Here is a 21,952-nt window from a genome sequence, read left to right on the forward strand (position 1 = left end):
AAAATTCATATTCATACATTACTCTGCAATTGTGCAGTACTAATTTATTTTTAAAACTCATTGATCATTTAATCGCAACGGTAAAACATAAGAAACATGCAGCTAGATGTTAGAAAGTGTGCACATTCGCATATGTTCATATGATTTGAAATCACGTGAATTAACTCCATTACATATAATTGTATACCGTAGAAATCTTGCGAAAAATTATAACTGAATTTCGAATATTTAGTGACAAAAGTAACTGACCCTGCTTCTAATAGTAGATCGAATTTTTCTATGTTCAAAAGTATTATAAAAATATGTAGAGGACATTTTATTAAAAATAAAATCTATATTTTCAGTTTGAGCGTATTGGGATAGAACTTTGGGTGAACGAAATAGAAAGCCAAACATTTCACATGTTATTTTACACATTAAAAGATACAAAGAAGTAAAAAAAGAAAGTTTGTGTTGAAGATTTTTTTCAATAATTACTATCCTTTTCTCTAAATCCATATAAAGATATTTTGAGGTTAAAATTACTGTGGGATACATCACGTTTTCTTAGTTTTCCAGCAATCTCAAAAGGTTCTATTGTTACAATGTTTATTTAAAAAAATGTTTATTTAAAAAAATGGTTTTAATATTAATAATTTAGCAGTATCTTGGGTCAAAATTTAACATAGGGGTTGAAATGAATTGTATTTGTGCATTAATAACAATTTCAAACTGTACTTTTTTTTTCAAGTAGCACTCTACTGCAACATTAACCCAATCATATAATAAATTAATAGATTCCAGCCTTTTCGAATTTTGGATCTAACTCTCTACATATTTCATTTCTATATCATTTTCAATATATTTAACTTTTTAATTTTTACTATCTCGTACGCTAAATGTAAATAGAGAAAATATTCTAATCACCAAAATATTTGAACTCAGTATTTTAATGAATCTCCCCTTTACAGATCTCCTTCTGGTCTAAATTCTTACAAATATGACTGGAAATACGATAATTCAAAAACGTGGAAAACTACGTGAAAAAAATTGAGAAAAATAAATTTTGACGTGATCTTTAGCTAAAATTGTAGATATTTATGAAGGTTTTGGCTAAGAAAAATCTCCCGCATTTCCATTTGCATGTGAAAATAATTGAAAAATTGAGTGAACTAGAAGGATGAAATTTGGCATTAGGTTTTATCACCCGAATTGAGTATGTACTAAATTAATCGGGTGTCTGACGTATTCATCTTTAAGTGTATATGAATGGAAGGATTCAGAAGCTTAGTACACCACTTGGCTTAAAGGAAAGAGATATAGATTGCTCTTAATTCGCTATATAAAGAGATCAAACGCGTGACACTCGCCCCAATAACACAAAATCTTCAGTAATATCTCTACAATATTTTCACAATTTTGTACGACATTCGAAACATTGAACAACGTCATGAAGGAATTGTACGATATTGTGTGCAAATTTTTCCTTGAATTTATCATGACGATGGAATGCTCTAAAAGGAAAAAAAGGATTAAATTGTGAGATAAACTTAAATATTACGAGCAACATTAAATAAACTGGAGATTATACTTAAGCATAAAAAAAAAAGGTGTCAAGTGCCTCGTTAACTTTGTACAAGCTATTCCTGATTTAAATCTGAAGAGACAATCCTGTGTCAATACAAATCCACGCAACTTTCAAACTATCCAATAGTAATAAACTTCTAAGCGCCTCACAAAATTCATGTTGGCTCATAGCAGTCAGTTATTAGTATAAATAAATGTTTGTTTTGTTTAATAATCTACAGTTTACTTTTTATGAACACAAAAAAATATTACCACTAAATTTATCTTGTGGCCATCTGTTTGGAATTTATAATTTTTAAAATTATTTTTTTGGAGCTCATGTAATCATTATCAAAGATTTTATTACGAAATTTCTTCTGCATGATATATTAACTGTATTTGTCAAAGTTTTTCTGTTTGTTTTGGTTCCATTACTTGTATCGCTTTCCCTCCCTTCTCTTTGCTTACATCACTGCACTGAGACGAAGCATTATAAGATTTTATTCAATGGATAGTGTTTAAGGTTTGACAGACTTTTCTGGAATATACTGTATTAACAGGGAAAAGAAGCATATCAGGTTGGACATTATATGGAGTTTTAACTGCGACATCCTATATGAAATAAATACGTGTTTATTTCGTCCATTTCAAGTAAGTCGCTTATGTTTAACTACTTTTCCATACTGATTTCAGACCATTATAAAACTCATTGTCAACTCTACATATTTAGAATATTGAAGTTTAATTGTTTATTATATATTTTTATTTTTGTATTTTACAGATTCAAAGTTCTTGTAATTTGCATGAATGTTTAAAATGTCGTGTGACGGCTGTAGTTTACGTTTTACTATACTGAAAAGGAAGGTATGTACTATTTTTATTCGTAACTTATATGAAAGTTGACTGAACTTTTTTTACAAATTATTCTAGCAATTCTTAATTGTCATCTCTCTTAATAAATCTAAGCAATTGTTTAAAGTACAGATCGTACTTCTTAACTAAGCACTTTCTTGCTTAGTTAAGAGTTTAATAATTTTTCCCGGATAAAGAATTTTTAAATCAATATAAATAGCCTTCATTTTCTTATTATAGTTTTTATCCATTATTTCCTTAGTCCCAACCCCCTTCATCTCCTAAATGGGATGTTTTCTTACTGAAAACAGAATTGTTTTCTTTAGATTTTATGTTGTAAAGTATTAGATATTTTCGTTTCAATTTTAAAACTTGCTCATACTTTCAATAAAAGATGCTGGCCTCCAAATAATTTGTTTATTTACAATAATAAAAAGGCAAAAAAAAAAAAAAAAACTTCAGATATTTTAGTTTAACATACGTCTTGGCTTAGTTATAAACATAATGTTCTTAGGAAAAAAATGTGGTTAGTGATGGAAAATATTCTTCAATTTCTTGTTTGTTACAAAGTTGCCATTTGTTTACAAATTTTCATAACACATGTTAGAAAAGGACTTGAAATTTTACTGTTACCATATGTTAGCTGTTAGCATAAGAACTTGAATTTTATAATTGTTAACAAAGCTTGCTCTAGTATGTTTGTTTCTTATAATTTTCTTTTACATAAACAAATTTTTTATCTTTATTTCTTTGTAAAATCAATGAACCAGTTTATTGTACATATAAGTTACATTGATTTTTTTAAAAATATAAACTTATTTTCTTATACATATTTCAAAGTAATAAAGCTTGATTTGACATTCTTATTTTTCTTTTAATTTTTTCACAAGTTTATTTTGGTATCTTTAGTTACCAATGTATGATTTAACATTAATATAATTTTATAAGAACTGCTTAAGTTTAGAGTCTTGTTAATTCTATATACAATGGTAAACTAATTCTTTCTTCTATATATTTTTTCTGATTGTTTCCTTCATTGTTTCATTTTTATTATTTTGTTTTTTGATTATAGGAGTTTTGACTCTTTAAAAAATATGCATATGAAATTTTGAAATTGTACAGATTTTTCTCTTTATATGACATTATTTACTGTTAAAAGAATGTATAAGACGTCCTTAAATATCTGCTGTCTTTTAATTACAATTTTCATGAAGAGAAATTTTGATTTAGTAGCTAGCTTAAATGAAAATATCTATATATAGTATCAGAATAATAGTATATATAGTATGAGAAGTAAATTAAATGTAAAAGAAATTGCCATTTTTTGGGGAGGGGGGGGATAATGAGTTTGACTGAAATTGTGTCAGATATAATAAACATTCTTATTACTGTTTTATTAATATGAAATTGCCTTTTTATCTTATATTTTGCAAATATAGTTTTTTCAGGTATATATGAATTTTATACACTAGAGGATTGAAGAAATTTTCTTGATGTCACACTTAGGCTCAAATCTTGATATTTTAATTAGAAATTAACTAAATTAATAATTGTAGTTTGTTTTTTTATATAATTACATCTCTATTTTTAATTGTGCTTTTTTTTATTTGTTTCTTTTTTTCTTTTTTCTTTTTTTCAGAAAAAGTGTGAAGATTGTGGATACATTTATTGCTCTGAATGCACTACGACTAAGGGCAGGCTGTATCAGTGCTATAGATGTAAAATTTTTACACATGTGCCTTTAAATTCTTATGATGTTGCAAATCTGAAGCTAAGAGACTTACAGTGGTTTGTAGATCTTAAAGGAATAGATGTGCCCTCAAATGATCGTAGAGAACAAGCAGTTTTGGTAGACTGGATTATGAATTATTTCTCACGTCAGAGTAATGCTCAACAGTCTGTTCCTTCAAATTATCAACCTATATATCCAACTCTGCACCCAGGAGACAGAAATATTGGAGGTCTATTTGGAAGTCAAGCATCATCAACTCCTGTTAGTTTAGATTTTGTTTATTTATAAATTTTGAATTATTTACTTATTCAACCCTCCAATAAATTTTTCATAGAAGTGGACAAACACTACTAATATAACTTTGAAACCAAAATAAATAAATATTAATAATAATATTGGCCTGTGAATTCTGCATAAAACATATAAATAAGAGCGATTTCTTTAAGTTGAAATTGTAAAGGGAAAAAAACTGGTTTTTTAGCAGTTTTGGCTATTTAGAGGTTTAAATATACATTAATGCATGCTTATTTTATTTTTTATCTGAAGTAAAAGAAAGTTATAAATAATGATTATTTAATATAAAAATTGAAAAACCTAATTAAAAGAATTTTATTATATTTTAGCTTTATTTAATATTACTGGTGTTATATGAAATATCTACTTTATTTTATTAATTTCCTTAAAATATCAAATTTTATATCGAATGCAAATGTTTTTTGTTAAAGCCTATGAAAAAAAAAAAAAAAACTATTACTAAAAAATGTGAAAGTTTATTCTTTTGTTGCATAAATTTTGTAAGTATGGATGTCCATTTTATAAACTTTAAAAAAATATTTTAGTGAAATAATGTTTCTACAAGAAGCACACCAGGTATCTCTTGTATTAGAAAAGCAAAATACAGATTTTTTTCAAAAGCGAAATTAGAAGCATGTCTGGAAAGAAATTTAAAATTGAATTATTTATATTCACAGTTTATTTTGATAACAATTTTTGTTTTATTTATGTACAATATCTCAGAACACTTGTTCCCTTAAAAACACCTCAGCCATATCTAGGGAACGTAATGAAATATTGCAATTAGCCAGGACATTCTTTCAAATTTTTGAACATCTTATGTTAACATATAATAATTATGAACTATTAATTATGAAAATTCATTAATTATTAATAAATTTCATTTTAAAATAAATATATAAATTTTGTAACATATTGGCAATTATTGATGTAGGTTAAGCTTTAAATTCTTTGTAATTTTGACTCACATGAATTGACAGTCTTTATTAATTGTTGAGAAAGAACTATACTATATTTCTACATAATTCAGTTTTTAGATCTAAGAATAACTATAATACTTTTTAAAAATATTTCCCTTGCTGTAATAATCATAAATTGTAGTATCATATATATATATATTTTTAAACCTTTATAAAATGTGATTTTCTTCTTACTCTTATTAAATTTTTTTATTACGGAATTTTTATTTAAATTGCTAACGAATTTATTATTTACTATTTGTGTCAAGTGATTAGCTGATTTACCAAAAACATTGTTAAATTTGATTTCAGTTAAATTATTTGGATATAATCATAACTGATTCCACTAAAATGTCTGACATTGATGTTATTTTTTTAAGTTTATTTATTATGTTCATGAGCCTTTCTAATAGAGAAAGTCTTATAACATTTTAACTCTTACTATTGAAAACATAAATATCATGTTCATTTATTTTCTAATGTCATGATATTGTATCTTCACTTTTTATTTGTCTTGTAAGCTATTCATATATTAAACAGAATCCTTCTTTAGTTTTCAGCAAATGTTTGACAAAATAGTGAAATCAGTTTGAATTTCAGAACAATAATATAATCTATTTTTAGAAATGTGGCAAATATATTTCCAAAATTCAGAAGAAGAAAAAAATTTGCAGCTATTAAATTTGTGTCATTAAAAGTATAATCTTTGAAATGGTGAGAACTTAATTTTTGTTCAACAATATTTTCAGAAGTTATCTTGGGAAAACAGCAAAATATTGATTAATTACTAAATATCAAAATTATTTATTATATTATTAATTTTAAAAATTAATATATTTAAATATTATAATCAAAATACTTAAATATATTAATTTTCAAAAAATATTCCTATGAATTGCATGTTTCTACCATTCAAATTACATATTTGCCAAGCTGTAAGTAAAACAGTTTGGTCTGTAAAGATCCAACACATACACAGATACTAATTTTTATTAAGTAATAAGTAATTTTTTTGTGGTTATAATGCTTGAATTTTTCTTCAGAAGGTATCATTTTTTATTTTAGTTTTTTATATTAGGAATTAAAGGAAAAGTAAGCAACTATGATTAGTTTTTAGTTTTAGTTTTTATTTATATCCAATTGTTTCTGTTTTCATGATATAGATATTTTGATATTTTTCCTAGGGAATTATTAAAATATTTAATGCAGCTTATGAAATAGTTATTCACAAACTGAATTAAATATTTTTATTTTAATATTGCACAATAAAATGTTGCATAGTATCAGGCTCATAACATGTATAGAGTTAATTTAGACAGATTTTATTTGTAGGTAAAGTTTTATAATATTTTAAAAATAGACAATCAGTTTTCTTAGTCAAAAATTGATTCATTTTTAGTTATATAGCATATAAATCAGCCTTTCTTAATGTTCAAAATATTACAACTTCACTGAAGAATTTTTTTTTTTTTTAATTTTTCCCCCTTTAATATATACACTACTATCCATTTGAAATGAATGTGATTTTTTAAATGACTGGAAAAGTATAACTTTTATTTTATCACTTCCTTAATACTTGCAAAAGTGTACTATTAAAAGTGATTAAGGCTTCTTTAATAATAAATTTAAAATGCCTTCAATTTAAAACAATTTATAAGGCACTATTTTTCTACAGAAAGAAAGTAATATTAGTTTTGAACAGCTTCTTTTTTACTAAACTGGGCTAGGATTTTGAATTCTTTTTCATTACTATAAACATACTAACATCTGTATTTGCAAGTATATGGTAATATCCACTCTCTCTTCTTTCACAACTGTAATGTTTTGTTTTATAAAATTGTCAAGAAATTTTAAATTACATAATTCATTGCATTTTATCATGATTGTGAAGTGTAAAAATGTTATGTATAAAATGTGTTGTGTAATCCTATTACTTTTCTGCTAATTTCTATAGCTTTGTTAATTGAAATTGATCAGGATGTATAAAGGTTTTCATAAGCTATTTCCTATGTTTTTTAAGAATTTTTTTTTTAATCACTAGAGATTGGAAAATTTTCTTTTCATAAAATTACTTGTAAATCTTTTCTCAACATAAAACTGTTTAGTTTAAATTCAGTTCACTTTAATTTCCTTGCTTGTTTGAGTTTTGGAAGGTACTGCAAAATTATGAAAATAATCAAATTGAGTATATTTATATTGGAAATTAGATGCAAGTTTTCTATAGGAAATTTTGAGGAAAATTCTCTTTCCTCCTCTTCTTATTTTTTCTCGGTATTCTTGCTTCTATAGAAACATAATTTTGTTTTCCTTGTAAATTAATAATGATTGGATCTTAAAAGCAACTGTGACATATAGAGATCTCATTTTAAAAAGTTACGAGATGGAAATAAAATCAAAATAATTCAGTTCGTGTATTTCAATTGAGAAAACATTCTACTTAAAGTATACAATTAAAAATAATCAGAATCATTTGATAATTTTTTTTTTTTTTTTTTTTTTATTAGGATAACTGCGCAAATGTTAAAATAGAAAGGGTCATTTAGGTTTTATCTCTCTCAACTTCAGTAAATCGTCATATGATTTAAATTTCTTTAACATTTGCTTTGTGAAGTGTAAATGATTTATTTATCTAATTTTTATTATAAATGTGGAATTATATTTAGTTATTTTAAGTAGTAAATGTTTTGTAAAGTTTAATTTTTATTTTTGTAGACAATTCCATCCGCTGAGGGTATTCAGGAACAAAATGAAAGTACAAGCCATGATAAAAAAGAAGATAAACCCAGTATCAAGAATGGAACTGTAAGTTTTCTTCATGTTTGAAAGCATTTTTAAGTTTAGATGAAATGACTTTGTCATTATTAAAATTTCCTTTCCTGATTTAAAAAAAAAAGTGTTGATAAGGAAACCAATATCAATCTCTGCAAATATAATTGTATTTACTTCTTTTGTCTTAAAAATAATTTTAAGATAATATTATCATGCTGTTGCAATGGTTAGCCTATGTGCCGCATTTATGTGAATCTCATATCTACTGTGGCAATCTTATATACAATGACTTATTATTTCTTTATTATCTAAAAAGTTAATAAAGAAATTATGAACTTCCATATCATTTAATATATATTCATGATTTCATAATAAATTTCTTATAGTCCTTTATTATTATTATTATTATTTTTTTTTTTTTGTAAATGATAGTTTGAATTGATAGTTAGCAGGAAGAGAAAGTCACCAAAATATTACATATTAATCCATGAGATAAATGACATTTTTCAACTTTGGTAATTATTCTTTTTTTTAAATTTAGATACTTGTTCTCAATTAGTTATATTAGGATAATGATAATTGAAAATGGATTTTAGAATAACTGACATTTTAAATGGCTACCAGAATGTTCTTAACAGAAAAAAAAAATTGTGTACATTTTTTTATTTATTTTGTGTGTGTGTGCGTATTTAGAATAAGAATGAAGTATCAAAAGGCAGATGTACTTTCTTTCAGCAACAGCTTTTTAAAATTTATTTTGAACTTCGTCACATTATTTTATTTTATTTTTTGATATTTATATGGCTGTATTTGTTAATTTTTTTATATAGATTGACCACTGCCCCAACGATATGCATAATGCGAGAGGGATCTAACTGTAAAAATTCATTTAACATAAAGAATTCTAAAAAAATTTGTATCATTACTAATGGATTCCTATTGACATTGGCTGATATTAATAAATATAAATCAATACTTGTTCTTTTATAGCTATGCATTGTTTATGAGAAATATATTAAATTCACTATCTTCTTTCTTATATAAAATTTACTGAATCACAAATTATTTTCATAGTTACTTTAAAATTATTCAGCATCACAAAAGTATGAAAATAGGGTACAATTTAAGGTACTAATTTTTGTAAAATTTAAAATCTGTTTTGAAGTATTTATTTAATAAAGATTTTAATTTTATTTTTAAATTCATTTCAGAAGCATCAAATTATCAATTTAGACTCGGTTAATGACAGAAATCATATCTTTTCACTTACTACTATGCAGTTGAAAGTACTGCTGACAAGAAATTTTATATCTTTTCGTGGCTGTTGTGAGAAATCAGAATTGCAAGAGAAAGTGTGTTGGCTGTGGGATTTAAAGGAAGCAGCTAAAAACAAAAGTAATATTGTATTTCTCTTTTCTGTATGTTTAAAATTATGTGTTATTAAATGATGATTTTTTTTTAATTATTATTATTTAGATGTTTAAAATAAATATTTTCTTCAGATTTTTTTTTTCTTTTATTTCTTGAGTATTTAATTTTTTTGCATTGGAGTTAGATTTTTACTTTTTGAAATTTTTGTTCATATGCAGAGCTATTGTTAAATTTCAGACAAAAGATAAAAGAAAATTTTAAACTTCTTTGTTATATTTCAGTTCTGAATTTATAAGAAATGAGACTTTTTACCAGATGCTTTCAAATTGAAGAACTGATCGATTTGAATAAAGTTCCATTATTTATTATTTTAAAAACAGTTTCATATTTTAAATGTATAAAAAATTTATAAAGGTTATTTTTGAATTTTAAAAATTTATTTCCTATACATGAATAAATGTTTCATTTGTATAATTTTTTGATATATCTAAATAACTTCATATCTGAAAATAAAAAAAGCTATATTTACATTAATTACCTGCCTATCATTTTTCTATTAGATACCATACCAGATGAAAACCTGTGTAAAATCTGTATGGAAGCCACCATTGATTCCCTTTTCCTAGACTGTGGACATATGGTTACCTGTCATCAGTGTGGGAAATTGTTGCATGATTGTCCTATTTGTCGTCAAATAATAGTGCGAGTGGTTCGCGCTTTCAGATCCTAAAGAATGGGAACATTTTATCATACATTTACCAAAGAACACATTTTGATTCATTTTTTTTTAAGTTGAAGGAAGAAATGTTAAAGTTGTCTTAATATATTTGTAAATACTAATTTAAAATGTTATATTTTGTTAATAAATTTCATTTTTCTATATTTTGAAGAATATTTATTACTGTTTAGTTTTAAAATAGATCACTTTTACCACCGATTTGTTTGAATGCCTGTCACATTTTTAATGTTTTACAGTTGGAATGATTAAAAAAAAAAAAAGAAATAACCATTTATCTTATGAAATTATTTGCTCTAGATTGGTTTTTTATTAATTTCAAGCACAATTTTATATTACAGGATTTAGTCACTTATTTTTTCCCCTTTTATTTATTCTGGAAGTTTCATTTAAAAAGATACTCAATGTAATATTTAAACAAGTATTCATAATAATGTTATAGATCGTGATTTGATGTGTCAGAGTTAATTGTCTTTTTTTCTGATATATCAAAATCGATGTTGGTGCTATGTCTATGATCTTTGATGTACTCTATGAATGAAATATCATAAATGTTGTTTATTTGTGTATTGTGTTGTGATAAATATTATGTAGATGTTTGTGTTCAGTTATGAGAGACTTGGAAAATAAAATGGTTTTCAGAGCTTAACCATCTGTTAAAAATATAAAAGTAATTTTGTCCATCTCTGAAATCAAAGATAACAATTATTAAACTTGCATTAAGATAAAACTATTGTACTGTTGCTAATTTAAATTATTAATTGCATGAGAACTGTTAAAAATTTGAAATTTGTAGGATTATTATTTTAAAAATCAGTTTGAATTAGAAATTATTTAATGCATGTTCATTGTCTAATTGTTTTAATGTATAAATGTAGAAATAGGTGTTTACTTTTTGCACTACATTTAGCTTGATTTCTCGCTGATATTCTGTGTGAGTTTCAGTAGGTTAAAAAAAATGCATAAAACAATTTTTTTTTTTTCATTTTTGAACTTAATTTACAAAATGATCATTTGCTTATTAAAAACATAATGAAATACACTGAAATTTTAACTTGATCTATCTAATATTTTTTTAGTTTGTTTCTTAATTAAATTTATAATCTTTTTTTTCTCATATGGCTCTTATGTGCCTCATTGATATTGACAGAAATTATAAAAAAAAGATTAATAGCTATTAAAAAATAATTTTATGTATTTTTATGTGCATGACAGAGACATTTTATCATTTTTTTTATTGATAATCATGGATGTTTTTAAAATTATCATCATAACATTTTTAGAAACCCTTTAGCTGATACTGGATGTTGCAAAAAAGAAAAGTAGCCAATATTTTAATGGTTATTGTTTTATAACCATATATGTTTTTAGCTTTCATAATAAAGTTTATAAACGTATTTTTGCTGTATTTTGCACCTGTTTTTGAATTGACTTCTTTGATTGAAACATTATTGATAATGCAAAACAGTGGGAACACAAGCAACAAGAATAATTTCTTTTGGTTTCAGGCATATTTTCTTTCTGTGGCTGTTTGTAATTGATCAGCAATTTTTGATTTCGTAGCTATCTAGTGGTAGGAAGTTTTGTGAATGTGGAGAATGATCTTACTATATATAATCCCCCCCCCCTCTTCTATGCCCTATGTAATGCACTGCAAACCATCTTGTTTCAAATTGTTGTTAATTGTTTAACTAATGTAATCAGATTATAATTGTTTTGTGACTGCAGATCATATTGATTTGTTCAGGGGGGTGGAACCTAATTTTTTTTATTGTTTGTTATTCCTGGTAAAAAAAAAAAATGTGCATTTCTCCATTAATTTTTTATTGGAAATATTGTAATTTTAATAAATAAAACTTGCAAGCATGCTTTGTCAAGTACAAAAAAAGTTAAATTTTTTTACAAGTTGTAAAGAAATAGGAGTTTTGTTTGCTTCAATTAAAATTGCAGCTAATTTCTAAATTGATCTATAAATATTATGTTGGATAATCTAATGCAGGGTATTTAAATGTCATATTCAATTGTAAATCTGCTTAATGTATATTTTTTTCACTGTGATCTTTGTCATCTATATATTTAGTTAGTGTTCCGTAGTTATACAAAGCTGTTTGGTCTGTGAAAGATTTTATATCAGTGTTGTAAATGTGAAATGTTTTATCATGTAAATTGTTTTCGTACTTTAACAATTAAATGTTCAGCAGAACATGAATTCATCTGTTGTTGACTTAATTATTTTGGAACATCCATCTGAAGTAAGAAATTAATTACAAATCACTTTTTCTGATGCAAATTTAATAAAATAAAGTCCTAGATTTGCTTCACTTTTAAAGGTAAATGTTTATAAAAAAATAGTTATTTTAAAGAAAACAATATAGGATATTACTGATATTAATAAATTTTTTAACTCTGTGCATAAGTATAGAAGACATAAAAGTATCTGTATGTAAAGTATAGATCTGTAGAAAAGAAAGCTATGCACTCATATTAATATAAGGAAAGTGTTTTATAATACTTCTTTATTAATATAATGAATGAAAATTTAAAAATCTAATTAAACAAAATAAATGATTCATTGTGTTGCACAGCATATTTTTCAATTATAAGAATTGTGAATTTGCATCAATATTCATTTTCATATAAATGATAAAGAAAAGGAAAGATTGATTGATTTTAGTTTGATATAATTTTAGATTATCTTTTGATTTGAGATTTAGGAAACGAATACCTTATTTCATGAAGTTAGAAATGCTCTTAATGAAGGTATTTTTTAGCAGTGGCTAGTTCAGGACTATAACGCTGAATATCATGGATTTGAATAAGTTTTTTAGAATTCAGAAAAATCAAATTTCTTAAATCTATCCTTTGTAACAGAAATATTAAAAATATATTTATTATATTATGAGTATAATCTTTTTATTCTTATTATTTCATTCTTGATATGGATAGCAAAAATTACTTTTCTTCATCAAATTTTTTAATAGTTTTGATAATATTGATATAAAGGTTGATAAAAAAAATGGTGCTTCATGAAATAGCTTTTTTTTTAGATTCAAAATCATTTTCCTTCAGTAGTAGCATTTGTTCTATCCTTACTATCAGATAAGAAGTATTATAGTGAAGCAAAATATCATTCAGTGAAATTGTAGAATAATATAAATTTCAATTTAGATATTTTAATATAGTTCTTGGTTGAATTAACTTTAATGTCAAGTCGCTGTACATAAAAATTTGTGAGTGACTGCATCATTGTGAGAGATGTAATGAATGTTTCAACATATCTTGCAATAAAAAAAATCTGAAAAACATATTAATTTTAAATACACAATTTTATTAAATAAGATACTTATTACTGGCATTTGGAAGAAGAAAATGTTTGTATGCATTAACAAATTTGAAATACTATTGGTGATATTCCTATAATGATGTATCATGGAGCTTTACTTATACTGTTGACGTTAGTTAACACTGACTTATTTTCATAATAATTGTTTGCAAAAAATAAAGAATAGATGAAAAATGAAATTAAAGTAATGCAGCATATTATCAGGTTTGTTTTATTTCCTACTATTTTAAATCCAGTTATTTTAAAAAGTTTTTTTCAGAAACTTTTACCTTTTTCTAAGTGCACTAAGATACATAAATATCTAAACATTCTATGTATCTACCGTTTTTTTTCAGTTAATTCTACATGTATTAAATATCTTATTGAAAACTTTGTAATAAAAATTTCCGTGGAATAAAAATAGATTATTTAAGATTTGAAAAGGCAAATTGCGGGCATTGATTTATTATTTCTATTTCCCTATTGGGGAATGAATATGAAATTTGAATGACAATATTTTTAGGAAATTGAATTGTAATAATACACATTCGATGTCTCTTTTCAACATACTAAACTTTTTTTTATGAGAAATGTATTCATTCTTTTTATGAAATAGCAATGTTTCATGTTGGAATACTATTACAATAAAATATTTCCATGTAAAAATGAAAAAAATTGCAGAATTTCATGCATATGGTTGAAAATTCAGTTCTGTTATAGAGAAGCATTTTATTTTTAAAAAAAGTGAAATGAAAGCAATATAAAGACATAATACTTGTTAAATAATATAGGAAAAATCAGAATTATCCTTTATATTTTAAACTTGAATCTTATTAGGATGTGGAATTTTCTTTTACTCCAATTTAAATATAATGAAAATAAATTTTATTATTTTACGAAAATTTTCTAAAATCAAGCAAATTTTGCAGATATTCAAAGGGTGGAGGAGATTAGCAGAAGCAGTAGTTTCAGCATAATTTTTTATATAATTAGACCTTTATATATAAACCTTTCATTGTGTAAAAAAATTTGCTGAAGTTATTTTAATACCTATTATTTCAAATTAAAAGAAATACTTTTTTAAGATTTTGTAAAATTTAAAAATGTATTTTCTACATTTTAAAAATCTCTATAAATATAAAAATACACTTTCTTTAGTCTTTTTTTAAAAAAATAACTCAAAAATCTCGAAATTTTCATTTTATTTAAAGTAAATCAATACTAGAAAGAAAACAAGAAAAATTTTGAAATGAAAAAGAAAATCATGACAAATGTGTGCTATTAATCATCACTGTAATCAAAATGTACACATGCACTAATATATATATATATATATATATAGATATATTAGTACATAAGTTGCATTAATTGAAAATTAAAGTTCTCTTCTTCTGAATGCTACTTTAATGATCTTCATACAATGTTTTATGAATACATTTATGTTAGTTGGTCTATTAGTAACTTCTTCAGCAAAACATTTTTAAGCTTCAAATTTTAAAACTCATAATGTAACTCATAATCTTATAGAAGCCTTAAGCTATTCCATTCATTGTACTATCTCTCTAATTTTCTGTCAATGCTCACAAAATTTGAACTTTAAATAAAAATTGAAGTGATTAAATTTCAAATAATATAAAAACGTATTTTTTTAAAAGTACAAAAACGTTTTAAAAAAGATATATGAGTGCCTAAAGCAGAATCGTTCAGTATTAAAGCTTTATGTGCAATGCAGAACAATTTTCATAATTTATGTAATATCTCAAAGAATTATTCAATAAAAATTTCTCAGATTCATCATAAAATTCAGTTTTTAGTTTTATTTTCAAAAGAATTTAAATGACGTGAATAACAATATTTTGTTTTATTTCGGTCTATAAATTTATATCAAAAAATAATTTTTATACTCCTTATTATTTTATTAAGGAGTATAAAAATAATAAATTTTATACTCCTTTGGTCCTTGGGAATCATATTCTATGAAATATTCCTGACACTTCAACTTTTAAATAAATAATAAAAAAAATTTTTCTATCTTCTTCTATCAAATCTGACCGAATTATAAAGTTTTGAATATTACGATTTTAGAATAATCCCTCCTCCCCATCATAATCTTAGGCCAACGAGAATTAGAGAAACTGCATGCGTAGACTGACGTATCTTCTTTGAGACAGTTGATGGAGTGGTTTAAAATCGCGCATTTTTATTAAATAATAACATTCAAATTTTCATAACTCATTCAATTTTAAACGAAGTAGATTGTATCTTATTTTTTATATAAAACTATTTGCCTTTGGGGACCAGTTGGGTCCCAGGAAATATAGGTTATGTTTAATTTAGTTTAAATCAAGTCGATATAACTTCATGTTCATGATTCCGCCAAATTATCAGACATTAAAGTTGAGTTATTTTGTTTCTTACATATGCTCTGTCTACTGTATACATGAACCTTATCTAATGAAGATAGTTCCATAACATTTATTTCCATCAGTTCCATAACTATTAGAAACGTGTATATTCAGTTAATCTATTTTCTAAATTTCACGACACTGTAAATTTATTTTTTATATGTCTCATAAACTACACAACTATTAAATAGAAACTTTATTCTTTAAATTTAAACAATGCAAAAAAAAAAAAAAAGCAATCAATCAAATAATTGCGAAAAATGAAAACGGTTTGACTTTCAGCCTGCAATATAGGTCTTTTGTTAAAAATCAGGCAGAAAAAAAATCTTTTAAAAATTTTCCAAAATTTAACAAAAATTCGCACGATTATTAAATTGGTATTACGAAAACGGTAATTTTTAAATTTTGAAATGGTGGAAAATTTACTTTTTGTTGAGATAATATTTTCGGAAGTTACTGCGAGAAAACGTTGAAATTCAGCTTAATTTTTAATTAATTAACATTTTAAAAAATCGTCCCTAGGTACACATTATCGATCTCCGAGGTATACAAGTACCAAATTTAGTAGCTGTACATAAAAAAAATGTCTGGACTTTAGAGCGCCATAACGCACGCACGCATCTACATTTTTACACAAAATATGATTTTCTCAAAATTTTGAATAATATATATTCTTAAAGAATTTAGATTAAAGTTTGAAAATTGCGTACTCTTTGATAAGTAGGGCATATTTATTCAGAAATGAAATTATTTAATTGTGACTATTGATTTCATATCGATAGAACGCGAGTCTAGAAATCATTAAGAAGCATTTATTTACATAATATTGATCGATTAATAACGTAAGGATAATAAGATTCAATGTTACTAATTTGTTGTTATTTTATTTGTTCATTTTCATTTGTTTGATATTTCAATATTGGGAAAATGAATGATAATGTACAGTAGAAATACTTGCAATAATTAATCTGTAGCTAATTGTGAATAATTTAGGCTCTTATGTTTAACTACCAAAAAATTTAATAGAATGATGTCATAAAAATGAGTCTTAATTAAGATTATTTTTCATTTGGAAGAAATATGAAACTGCAATAATTTTACACTGTATAGTTAATGTAGCACTGTATAGTTAATGAAACTGCAATAATTTTACACTGTATAGTTAATAACTGAATAACAGATTAATTACCACAGATGCTTTCACCCTTACACTAAGAAAATAATTATCCAATGAAATACAGAAATATATAATATAAATAGAAAATAAAAAAAAAAAACGACAGCGACCATCTAAATCGTTTATTTATATAAAAATAACACATCACATATTAAATATGATTTTAAAATATCAATGATATGCTCTTCATAACAAAGAAAAAAATTCATAAACTGAAAAATGTCGTAAAAAGTTACATTTTTTGCCGAAAAAATATATAAATTTGTTTAAAAATAGATAATACATAATTGTAATAACCAATTGATAGATTATTCAATTGGTTATCACAATTAATTAAAAATTACATCGCATTTCCGAATAATAAAAAAAATAGCTACAGGTAATATTAAAATAAGAATTGACAACTTCTTTTTGAAATGCCTTGAAAAATGTCTATAGCTTTAAACGTTATAAAAAATCTTCAAAACTTTTATTCTAAATGCAATACATCAATTTTGCACCTATGGTAATGGTGCCCAGGCACGTACTTTACTTGCCCCAACCGAAGTTACGCCACTATATGGAACTATCAATCAATTTTCTTTCCTTTATACAAATTGCTCTAATTCCTATAGTGCATTCTCCATCTGTGTGCGTGTGTTTATATATATAAGAATTGAATATACTATTTAGTTAATCGAACATTAGTTCAGAAACTTGGAAAATAGTACATAAGCTTTCAAAATAGTATAGACATGCATTTCTAGAATTTCATGAATATAGGTTTGAATCCTTGAAAGGAATTTAAACGAATTCGATCGAAACTTTCCTTAGCATTAGAAGGATTAACTGCAATGTTAAAAGTTTCTATAATCCTCTAAAGGGGGTGGAATTGGTTTTTTACGTTTTCTTGCCATAACATCTAAACAAATAATTGCGCAAAAACACACACACACACCATCTTAAAATTTAAAAAAAAAAAAAAATCTTTATAGTGACACTAATTTTATTGTCATAATATTTTTCTCAGATTTTTAATCAGTTTTCAAAATTAACTAAAACAATATTTGTATCAGTTCCATTTTCTTCTTTATATACATGTTGAATTATTTCAGTTTTGATTACACTTAACATTAATTAATTTCTGTTAATGTTAATGTGTTTCTTAATGCGATTTTTATTTTAACTTTGAATGCTTAGAGTAAAAAGTAAAAATTTTAATATGCGTATACATTTAATAAACTCTTTCTTTAAAAATTATTGCTATTCTTTTAACTTTAATTTTAAAAAATTAATGCATTCAGTCAGTTTTCTTTTTTAAAACTGTTTTTTACTCTTTTAGTTTTTATAAAATATTGTAATACACATTATTATCTTATGTTCAGAAATTTAATTTTTACTTAAAATGAGAATATAAGTATTGCTAAATAACTTTTAAATTTCATAACTCTTCAAAAAGTTACTTATTATATAAATAATTTAAAAAAAACCTAAAAGTAGATTCTATTTCGAAAAAATATTGATACAAAATTTACCCAATTATGTAATTCCTAAGCAAAATAATAATAACAATAATATAAAAAAAATGATTAGATTTTACTCCATAAATTAATCTCTTTTATCTTCACTGTTGCGACCAATGAGAAACAGATGTTCAGAATTTTAATCTTTTTGGCCATAATACCCATACACGTACAGCAGATAGAATTTCATTCCCTTTTGAGTGAAGAAATTCTATTTTTACATGAGTTATTATAGAAAGATCCATTTTTAAATGGGATTTAAAATTCTAATTGATAAATTGAGTAGACTGGAAATAATCGTTTAAAATCAAACATTTTGTAGATGTCATAAACTGATGCTAAAAGATGGAATCCCAAACAATTCAAGAAGATGAAGCAAGTCAAAGAGGAAATTCTATCGATTCTGATTTGGATTAATTTGACAATAGGTGTCATGCAATCCGATAATAAAGGGAAACATAATCTGTATCCAATATATTTCTTTTTACCACGTTTGTTAGATGAATATCCCATTTTGAAGTAATACAAAGAGTTGATTTGAGATACACTATGTAATTTTCAACTGTATTTAAGTTAAGAAGGTGCCAAATGAACTGGAATTCTTCTTCAAACTTCCACCCTATACCAGTGGGAGCGTTCACCATAATCTAATTAAAAAAAAAACATTTCTTCGATGAGCATTCTACCATTTTTCTCAGGAGGATGAAATATTTACTTCAATGTAAATTCATAAATATATCCTACTATAATCTTGATGAAACCATTATTAATATTTTATGCTCTATGATTCAAGTCTTAAAAATCTATCGACTTATATTACTTTTTTTTCTTAAGATTTAGTTGCCTACAATTTAAAAAAATCATTGTTACTGCTTTAAAATATATTTTCTACCTATTTTTCCATTTTTTTTAACAAAACAATCCATAACTTTTTAAACATTGTTTTTTAATGTCATAGAAAAGAAGAATAAAATTTTTTTTTCATTTAGTTGATATAATGCAAATTTTTTTTTTACAAAAAAACTAATTAAATTTTTAATATAAATCTTATTCAATTTGCTTACCACTTTCATTCACGAAGTATGAAACTGAATATCAAATGCTTAAGATTATTTATTGAAAATGTATTTATTTAATTAAATAAAGGTTACAAGGTCGATAAAAAGTGTTACAAAATTAACTTTTGAAAATCTTCGATTTTTTTAAATGGATTTCTATTAATCAACTTTATTTGATATTTATCATATATTGTTGCAGGTATCTGCCATTTAATGTGGTTAATTCAAGACTTAAGTAATTTGATAATTTTAATCGGCTGATAACAATAACTGAATTAGGTAAACATTAACATTTTTAATAGATCAAATGAAAGGGAAAAGTAACATCTCATGGCTATGGATAACTTATTTCAAAAATGACAAAAAAAAAAAAAAAAAAAAAAACATTAATTTTTTATTATTAATTATTCTTTAATAATTCACACTTGTATTGCCTTTTAAAACTTGTTGAATAATGCTGTGCACTAAGTTTCAGAATATCAAGTGCTTGCCTTATTTTGGCTTCATTAGAGAGCTTTCTTCAATACATTTGACCTTGTCGGAATCACAATGTTTGGTCTCGCCCAGAAAAAAAAGCTCATGATGTTTCAAAATTTTAATATGAAAAGGCTTTGAAAATTTTAACTGCACCATACCATTCATTGTGTTGATTCATTTTACGTAAACTTTTGTACTTGTTGTGAAGTTCAATCTTGTCTTTAACACTGAAATCAGTTTTCTTTTCTTTCTCTTTTAACATCTCTTTTGATTTCAAATGACTCATAATTTTAAATTATAAGTTTTTATACACATCATTTTAAATTTTCTTTTCTTTTACACTGATGGTTGATTTATATTAAAATTTGAATTTGAAGTTAATAAAAAAAATATTAATTGTAATAAAAAATAAGTTTAGCAAACTATGCAGGAAAAATTGATTCAACACTATTTCAGGAATGGTATGGAACTAGAGTAAACAATATTGAGTGTATAAAATATAGTTAAAATTATTAATGTTATTAAAAACAATAAAATACTTTATAAAAGTAATTGTTACTATGAGAGTAAATTATTTTTATAAAAATTATTTTATAATTATATAAGGAATAAAATTACTTGGAACTGCAAAGTACATAAAATTTAAAATTTTCAGTAATTTTTTTGTTGCATATTACTTAAAACTTTCGTCATTCAATTTTATTAATAATCCTACTTAATATGGAATTTTATATTAAAGCAGAAACACAAAACTGCATTAAATCTAGCAAATAAAGATTAAGAACCATTTGTTGCAGCAGATGCACAAGAATCGCTTCATAGATCATAGCACTCTTAAAGAAACAAGAGGATAATCAATATCGGTGAGCTACTACTTGTTGTCTATCCATGGTATCAGAAATATTCCCAATCAAATTTCAAACATTATTATTACAACTTCAATTTAATCACATTTGTTTATAGGAGTAGTTTTAAAACAAATTCTTCTTCCAACATAAGTCTCAAGCATTTATACAATAAAAAAAATTCAATATGATTTAGAAATTCAATATAAAGTGTGTGATGCGTATAAACTGTTTTCTAAATATAGTAACAAAAGACAACAAATTTATTAAACAATAATGGAAAAAATTAAGCATAAATACTATAACTATTTATACAACATTTTATTTAAAAGACATTTTTTTTCAATGTTGTAACAGCGAGAAAACATCAAATATTTTAAAACCAATGAGTATATTATAATCTTTTTATACAAATTTTGAACTGATGGCTATAACTTTTGAAAATTCACCTCGACCTCTTAATGCAGAAGGAATAGGTACTAAAACTCTAGTACCAGCTGGGTTACCATGATCATCAAGCAACACAATATTGTTAGAGTCAAATCGTGGGATAAAGGCTTCTTGTTTTTTCCCTTTCACACCAACAATCAATGCTTTCTTTTTCAGTCCTTTAATAGCTACCAATACTTTATCTCCTATAGTACCGACACCGGTCTTTTTATAAACATGTATGCAACGAGGTGGTTTTCCGTCCAGCATAGCTTGCTTTCCAAGGTTACTATTATCAACTACTCGTAGTCTTGTTAGTTTCATGATGTGATTTAAAGTAGCTGAACAACTGAAAGATCTGAATTCATTTAATGGCGTTAATTGTTTAACTGGAAATAAAAGGTGAGAAAAAATACCACTCATTTTATTATTGCACGGTATCGCAAAAATGTAAACAAATAAGGTACTATTGTTGCCAA

At 24.7% G+C, this 21,952-nt stretch overlaps 2 protein-coding genes across 2 annotated transcripts; one reads left to right on the plus strand and one right to left on the minus strand.

Moving 5' to 3' along the window:
• The first annotated feature begins 1,981 nt into the window (after window positions 1-1,981).
• Window positions 1,982-12,452, plus strand: LOC129976625 (E3 ubiquitin-protein ligase RNF34-like). The gene is made up of 6 exons (XM_056090277.1): window positions 1,982-2,196; window positions 2,327-2,409; window positions 4,037-4,390; window positions 8,095-8,184; window positions 9,363-9,546; window positions 10,083-12,452. Exons 2-6 carry the CDS (start codon window positions 2,353-2,355, stop codon window positions 10,250-10,252), a joined length of 855 nt encoding a protein of 284 aa, XP_055946252.1. The 5' UTR covers window positions 1,982-2,196; window positions 2,327-2,352; the 3' UTR covers window positions 10,253-12,452.
• An 8,898-nt stretch (window positions 12,453-21,350) lies between these two features.
• LOC129976693 (39S ribosomal protein L14, mitochondrial-like) lies at window positions 21,351-21,942 on the minus strand. The gene has a single exon (XM_056090399.1). The coding sequence runs from the start codon at window positions 21,894-21,896 to the stop codon at window positions 21,450-21,452; it is 447 nt and encodes a 148-aa protein (XP_055946374.1). The 5' UTR covers window positions 21,897-21,942; the 3' UTR covers window positions 21,351-21,449.
• Window positions 21,943-21,952: the final 10 nt, after the last annotated feature.

The sequence above is a fragment of the Argiope bruennichi genome, chromosome 7 (assembly GCF_947563725.1).
Source record: "Argiope bruennichi chromosome 7, qqArgBrue1.1, whole genome shotgun sequence".
In the NCBI taxonomy this organism is placed as follows: domain Eukaryota; kingdom Metazoa; phylum Arthropoda; class Arachnida; order Araneae; family Araneidae; genus Argiope; species Argiope bruennichi.